This window comes from Calidris pugnax, unplaced genomic scaffold, assembly GCF_001431845.1.
Source record: "Calidris pugnax isolate Ruff unplaced genomic scaffold, ASM143184v1 scaffold1156, whole genome shotgun sequence".
NCBI lineage: Eukaryota > Metazoa > Chordata > Aves > Charadriiformes > Scolopacidae > Calidris > Calidris pugnax.
Window position 1 is genome coordinate 524,841 of NW_015094503.1, and position 7,976 is coordinate 532,816.

Consider the following 7,976-nt stretch of genomic DNA (forward strand, 5'->3'; position numbering starts at 1 on the left):
CCTGACGGGAGCCTTCTTAAAGCCCGGTGGGGGGTGGAACCGGGCGGGAGCGGTGACTGGCGGCGGGGCTGGCCGCAGGCCTGTCTGTCTCGCTCCCTCCCGGCGGCCGGGCCGCCTCCCTCTGCCCCACCGGCCACGGTTTACCCGACCCCCCCGGGCCTGCAGAGCTCTCCCCGCGTCGCCACAGAGACCCCCGGGGCGGGGGGGTTAGGGTCACCGGGGTGTGTGAAGCGCGGCCGTGGAAACGGGGAGTCGCGGGTGGCACCGCTTCTCTCCTGCTTGTTCTCCGGTCTCCCTCGGTGCGGGGAGACCGTCCTGCGCCCCGAGTCCGACTGGTGGGGCGGGGGCACCCAGGGGTGCTCTGCCAGCCCTTGGGATTCCGTGGCACGGGGAGCCTAGTCACGGGGGAGGCCTGGGGATCCTGGGCAAGGGGGCAGTGCTTTTCATTTCTGCCCGGGTAAATTTTCCAGGTGGATCAAAGTGCAGTCATGGGAGCCTCTGTGGCAGAGCTTTGTTACCTGAAGGATAGTTAGATGTGTTTACCAAGACCTTAATGGAAGTGCGGTGGTTAGTGAAAGCGTTTGAACTTGAAGGTGGTGATCAATAACGTAGACTTGTTTGTTTGTTTAAAAATCTGAGATGTGACTTGCAGGGGTGGGGAGTGCTGGTCTCTGGCAGCCCCGCCGCAGGGAACAGGGACCTGCTGGTCCCTCTGGGACATCCCCTTCCTTCTGGGGTGGAGGATCTGCTCACTGCTGCGTTGCCAAGTCTCTGAAAGTGCCTTTTTTTGGCAAGAAATACTTTTTTGTTGTTCCTGTTTATCTAATTGCTTTTGGCCTCGGATATTCTGGCTTTTATTTAATGCTAGAATGTAAAACAGGGAAAAGAAAGAAGTGTTTGACAGGTGAAGGATGGCATTAGGCTGTAAGAACTGCCTCGGGCTCCAGTGAGGGTCATTTACTGAGCTCCCTGGCTTGTCCAGGGATGAGGAGTTGTTTCTCACTTTACCATCATTTAGTGGAAGACTGCAGCTTGTATAAAATATTTACAGCCGCTTGTTTCCTGCCAATACCGTATTTATTCTTGGGGTGCAGGACTTCAAGCTGAACTGTTACTTGTGTGTCTGCGAGGGCCGGGGCTGGCCCGTGGCCCCACGCTGCTGGGGCTGCTGCGGTAGCCACTCAGGGCAGTGAGCGAGCCCTGCTGGCCCTGTTGTGCTGGTAAAGCTTGTGCTGACGGTGCGTCCTAGAAACCCACATTTTTCTGTTGCGATCTAGAAGCACTGGCCTGAAAGGCAGCTGCAAAAGGACTTGACTCTGCTTCTGTCTCTTCTCTTACAAAAATCCTTAGTCCCAAAAAGCATTTCCAGTCCTTTGTTGTTGAGAAGCTCTGAGATCTTACTTGAATGTCTTGTATGAATATTTTCTGTAGGAAAAAAGTGATATTAGATAGCATAAAGAAGAATTTGACTTAATGCTACGGACAGACATTACGTGAATCTTTCCCACATAGTTTCCTAGGGTAACACCTTGAACTGTGTTAACATCTTGTTTGTGATCTTCCGTTGTCAATACTTTCCCAACTGTAATAACTAGTGTTGTAAAAAATGAATGCAACCTACAGTGACTAAGTGTACAACGCTTTGACTTCTGGAGACCTGAATTACGGAATCAGAGTAAGCCAGGCTTCTTGGTTTCTGTGGCTCCTGGATTACCCTCTGCTGGACGGGCATTGCCAGGGTTGTTACTTTCCTTTAGTGGGTGCTCTTGTCCAACTTTGCTGCAAAACCCGGAATCAAGCCTGAATTATAACACTTTCCTAGTGTTTCACAGAAGACTGGGCAGTTCGTTGTAGCTCTTTGGAAGCTGTTTTGTCCTGTAAAAGTTTTCAGTAAAAGTTATTTTGAGAAATAAAAATAGTTCCTAGTCACGGGTAGTTCTGCTGCCTCTTTTTGCAGAAAAAGAGGAAGTCCTGTCTGGGGACGGGGCTGTGGTCTGAGGTTCAGCTTTGTGTGATCTTTCAGCTCCTTCCTAACAATGTGTGTTCCTGGTTCTCACGTTCCTGGTGTGGGTAAGCACTGTGTGGCCCTGGGTGAATGGGAACGGTGAGAGGACTTCAAACTTCCCCTTCCTTCTGGCTGCCCGTTTTGAATAAAATCTTGTGTGAATCCATGTGTGTGTTTGTGCACACAATGTTGGTTTTCTTTAATTTTTCCTTTTTCTTCTTTACTATCTCTTCCATTTAGTTGCATCTAGTCATGACAGAGATGTTTGGCAGTCAGTGCCTTGCTGGTGGGAGTATTTTGTTTACCAGATTTCTAATTCTTTCCTTGCTTTTTTTTTTTTTTTTTTCAGTTTTGGTCTTTGATTTTCTCTGTGTATGTGCACATGTGTGCTTAAATCTTTAAGTAAAGGTTTATTGTTATCTTATGTGAAAAATGCTTGATGTTGTGAGGGGTTTCTACCTTTTGGAGTCTAAATACATTATTCCATTTTGGGAGAGATTCTGAAATTGCACTGGTTTCCCTTCCTGGTGGGGAAGGAAGGGAAGGTGGCTGTAGGCAGCCAGATGAGATGGACTTATTTTTTGATCCTCATTTAGATCTTTGTTTGGAGTGTGATGATTTTTGGTGTCTCGTATTTATTCCAGTATTTTTCTAGTCTGCCAGAACTAATTTAGATAAAGCTTTCAAAAAAAACCCCACAGATATAAAAAAGAGCATCATTTCTGTTAGAGCATATATTGTTATTGATTCTAGATTTAGAATATTTAGTAATATTAAAGCCTGAAATAAGTCTCTCAATAGCAGCTTATGCTTGTGAGGGTTAAGAAATGGAAAAGTTCTTCTTCTACATTTACTGTTTCCTGGCTGCACAATCTTGAAGTTATCTCTGACTGGACCTTTTTAAATCTAAAATGGGTTACTTTGAAAGTATTAAATCAAATCTGTAGAGATGCAAGTATTGTAGTGCCTAGTTGTATAGTTCTGGTACAGACAGGTTAACAAAGCAGTGGATTGTATGCCAACATGTATCAATGGGAGTGCTGTCGGGTTAAAAATATGAGATTTAAGTTAATTCTGAGACTCCAGAATTCACAGAAAAAAATACACCTTTGTTGTACAGAACAAAATCTGGCAGCACTTCAGTCACTGCTTCTTGTCCTTACTGCTTGGAGAGAGTTTGTGTGAGCTGGAAGAAGGCTCCTGCTGCGGTGGGGTGGGCTGTGATGGGCTGCTCTCCCCAGGGGAAGAGAGGGATGAACATGTGGGGGAGGCCTCTGCGGCTGTCCCTCTTAAACCTGCTTTGAAAATGCTCCTTCCTAAATGTTATGCTTAGGTAGTATCTCAGACACACACTGTGCTGTACAGTAGAAAGAATAAGATTCTGGTTTCAAGCATCTCAGTCCGGATGCTGTCAGATACTGAAGTGAGCATGTGCCCTTAGTGTTTCCTGAGTCTTGTGCATTTAATCACCTTGGAGATATGCTAAATTGATGCAGTTTTTAGAAAGCATACTGTTCAACTTCTCTTTTAAAGAATGTGATCAGTCTTTTTATTAACCTCTTTAACAAGGAGGTGTGTTTTCAGTTCTCCTCCTTTTGGCCAAGGTGTTAATTGGTCTATAATGACTCCATAAAGAGCAGTGAAATGAAAAGGGAGGCATTGATGGTGTGTGCACCCACATCTGCCCCAATAGAAGCGTTGCACTTCACTGGTGTCAGCTCTCTTTCATTCAGTCTCAGCTTGCAAGCAAAGCTATACAGCAAGGTTTAGCTATCCTGCTACAAGCTGGGACTGCACTGCATTCCAATTTGGAAGCAAATCCCCTGACTGCATGTGGCAAAAACCACCCTGCAAACCGAACAGGATGCCTCATGGAGGATGCAAAGATCTTCCTTCCAAACTGCTTCAAATGTTCTCCAGTGCTTAAAAGAGGTGTTTTGCTGCATCAGCTGGTGGGCTGCACCACCATGGGCTCCTGTGTGCACCCAACATGCCCTCTGGGGCAGGCAGAGCCCTTCACCTCTTCCAAAACTGATTGCTTTTCTGGCTTTCCATTATATCCTTTTTTCCCCCCACATTGACTGCTCATCCTTCCACCTCTTGGAACTCCTTAATAGGGCATTGCTGCTTGTGCTTGCTCCATAGGAACCCTGAAGGCTTTCCTGGCAGTAGGGTACTCTGTGGGTGCATCCGGAGGCTGCTTTATCCCATGGCTTCTGCTCGCGGCAGCTCTGGTAGTTCACACCATATAAAATACCAGCACAGGAAGGTGGTGGCCTGCGTCTGCCTGCCCCAAAGAGGGTCACCTGCCCACTGGTAGCAGGGGGGAAGCTGTGATGCTCTGCAGAACAGGGGCTGTACTCCAGCACAGCCATGAGTCCCACGGCTCAAGGTGAGGGTGACAGAGCTGTGGTGCCAGGGCAGCAGGAGGATGTCTGATGGCTCTGCTCCCACTTCAGTAGTGCTGTAGGTCACGAGGTTCTATTCCTTGGTGTTTTTATCCTGGACCCACAGTCAGCCGTGGACAAGGAGCTGCTGCATCAAGGGCTCCTGCAAAGTCGTTCTGCTGACCTTGACCCTTGGAGAAAGGAGGTTGAGGGAGGTGGCTCTCAGTTTGTGCAAACTGCCTCTCTCAAGTAGCTGGTATAGCTTCAGGGTCTGCGTTTCCCTGTCAGAGCCCGGTGTTGGATGCTGTCCATGCTCGGCATGGGCAGGGGGCTCAGCTATCACTGGGAAATAGCGCCCAGGAACACCACAGCATGTCGGTGTTTGGGGCTGGTGGGTGGTGGTGGCTGGGCTGTGCTGTCACGGGTGGGCAGGCGAGAGGACGCTGTGGCGTGGCACTTGCAGAGGGGAAGAGCTTTCTATGGGAAAGCATTAAACTGTGCATCTGGGAGGGTCTTGCAGTTCAGGAGGCCAAACTCAGGCTAGCCAGCAGTTCCACCCTGGCTGGATGCCATGGAGAGCAGAGGGTGGGCTGTTCCATCTGCTGACATGCGCCTGGTGTGCCACGTGTCTTGCTCGGGAGGACAGCCGCAGAGGGAGGGGAGAGTTGGGTGGGAGACTCTTTGGCCTAGCTGGCTTGTCAAAGTAATTCTGCAGTGAAAAGTAAAAGCAAATGCTCTGATGACATGCTTTCTGCAGCTCACTTAAAAATAATTGGAAAAAATCCCCCTGAAGTTCCATTAAAGTGACCCTATTTTGGAGGCTGTGGTTAAGACTGAAGTGGCTAATGTTGTGTCAGCTACTGGCGGTTCATGCTGTGTTGTTCCCAAAAGCTGTGCTCCCAATTTCCCTGCAGGGAAAAGGGGTTTTTCCTTCCTCAGTGATCAGGTGTAGCAGCAGCAGCTCAGAATCAAAGCTCACGTGTCCCTGCACTTTGCCTGATCCTTAAGGATGGAAGCCTCTTCTCACCTGTCTCCAGGGGGGGAGCTGAGCATGGTGAAGTGGAGAATTGAACCTCCAACCTCATAAAGACCCTCTGCTCGGCGGGGTTTGGCTCTTACTTCCCGCTGCCCCGTTTTTCCTTGGGGGTGGAGAGCAGTACAGCACACTTCTGTGGAGCTGCCCACTGCAGGGGACACTCAGAGGCTGCCACTGGGCTTTTCAAGGGAAATCGTGGGAAATATCAGAGGGGATTTTGTTCTTGGAGAGAGCCACAAGATGGAGCAAAATTACTCTGGGAGCTCCTGGGTCTGACATCTCCCTCTTCCTGTCTAAAAACGTCAACAAGAAAAGCTGTTAGAGACCCACTATCAAGCTGGAAAAACCTGCTCCTTAGTGTCCGGTCGTCGTGGGAAACCTTGATGCTGAGTTTGAATGTGCTGCTGTGCTTTGGAACTTCAGTCCCCGGGGCCTGGGCCGAAGTTACTGGCCATCTGAGCCAACTGAGGAGTTCTGCTGTCTTTGCTGTTGGCGTATCTCAGCACAGTTTTGAATCCCACAGTAACATAGCTGTTCTAAGGCAAAAATCTGTGTGCTGTTTTGTGCAGCACTACCCTTGGTTTTCACGTACAGCCTAACAGAAATCAGGTCAAGCATCTTGTTTATCAGTTTGTGACTACTGTATTCCCTGGGTCCTGTTTTTGTGGGGGGGAACGTGCCTGGTGTTCCCTGTGTCTGTGCTCCGTGTGTGACGGACTACTAGCAGCCCACAGGCCATCGGTGAGGAAACGCTGTTCTAGATAAGCAGCTCACAGCCCTTACTTAAGTTGGCCTAATTACTGTCACCTTCTCCGGTCTGACGCCCTTGGAGTGTTGCCTCCTGCTGCTGGTCCTGCCGGCCACCCCCCATCTCACTCAGAACTGGGGGGACTGGTGTTGAGCCCCCTAGGGTTTATTTTATCAGCACACTGAGTGCTGGGTTTCAACGGGCTTGAAGCGAGGTGCTGATCCTGAAGGTTATTGTACCAATTGGGAACTGTACCAGTTTCCTACAGAAAGCAAGCATTGATGGATCCAAACAAGCACGGCCGCTTTATTGCTGCTGCTTTTTCAACTCGTGTTTTCCGGGCCAGGCAGGGGGAGCTGGATCGAGCTCAAGGAACAAAGCTGCTTGTCAAATATCTCTTGCTTCTGCTGCTTCACCTTTTTGTGTCATTTTGGGCATTGCATTGAGATGCTGTCAAGTCTGAATTGGTGCTGAGTGGTTACAGGAATTTGACTGATTTTTCTCTTTGGGCTGTTGAGTTTGTATCTGCAGATACCCCAGCGCTCCAAGAGGAGAGGGTTTCCAGTGCTTTGTGGAATGGGGTTTTTTGTAATTCCTTCTCGGTTTTAAATTGTTGCCCCTGGGAAGTCTAGTTTTGGGAGCCTAAAAAAGCACAAAACGCGAAATAATTTTGCCTAGAAAACTATCTTCCACAAAGAATTTAAATTGTCAGCGATGAGACACTGGGCCTTCTGGATGTGGTTTTCCCCAGAAAAGCATGGCCAGAAGGTTCCTCCCATGGTGTCCTCAAGCTTTTCTCCAAGGGTGTTTGCTTGTGGGGCCCCTGTTGTAAGCTGTGGCCAGCCAGACACTAGCCAAAATGCTCGGGCTTGCAGGTTTTATTAACCTTCCTGTGTTTTTGTTTTCCCAGAGCTGACCCTGAACCCCCCGGAAGGGATAGTAGCAGGTGAGGAGCCGAGCAGGGTTTGGGCAGGTGAAGTTGTAGCCTTGCGTTTGGGTAAGCACTAAGCATTGCTTTGTTTTTTCTTTCCAGGTCCCATGAATGAAGAGAACTTCTTTGAATGGGAAGCTCTGATTATGTGAGTTAATACTGTTTTGTGTCTGAAATCAGCACTTGCACACTGTCATTAGCTTCTAGGAGAACGAGAATGTAAAAAAGTAATATCAGTTCTGCAGAACATCAGCCTTGGCCTACCTTTGGCTTGGGTCTTTTCTGACCCAAACATCAGATTATATTTGGAACTTAAACAGCATGACAGAGGCAGGATTGGGGCTTAAGTCATCATTTGTTGTACAGGTGTCATCATAACAAGCAACGTTCGGCATATGTAACTTGCAAATTTGACGGGAATCCTCATTTGGGCTCCCTCAGATAGATGTTGCATACTCAAATGCTGCAGGAAACAATTAATTGCTTGTAGATCACACAAACCTGTTGGGAACATTCCTCAACTGCAAATATGGGACGTGTTTTTCTCATGTTTTAATTAAGCAAAGTACACAGATTAGTGGTGGTAGGGGAAAACAATTGATGACTAAAATTAGTTTACTTACTATTCAATTTTTTTTCTAGAGAACTGGAAGAGGATTGATCTGAGAAAGTATTCAAATTTTTTAAAAAAATATATTTTTTTAAATTCTTTACACTTCATGAATTGGCTGGTGTCATAAAGACATTGGATGCAATGGTGCCATGTAGAAAGCTCTTTCTTCTGTTGGTGGATAGCTCTGCTACCTGTTGTGTTTTGGGGGGTGGCAAAGACACAAAGCTGTGTCTGTCCCCCCCCCCCCCCCCCCCAA

At 48.0% G+C, this 7,976-nt stretch overlaps 1 protein-coding gene across 1 annotated transcript in view; it reads left to right on the forward strand.

Annotated features, from left to right (window-relative positions):
- The first annotated feature begins 6,405 nt into the window (after positions 1-6,405).
- Positions 6,406-7,976, forward strand: part of UBE2G2 (ubiquitin conjugating enzyme E2G 2) — a 13,884-nt gene continuing 12,313 nt past the window's right edge. The window contains exons 1-2 of the mRNA XM_014963022.1: positions 6,406-7,122; positions 7,210-7,255. Coding sequence (XP_014818508.1) covers positions 7,215-7,255 — 41 coding nt within the window. The 5' untranslated portion in view covers positions 6,406-7,122; positions 7,210-7,214. The remainder of the gene's footprint in view (positions 7,123-7,209; positions 7,256-7,976) is intronic.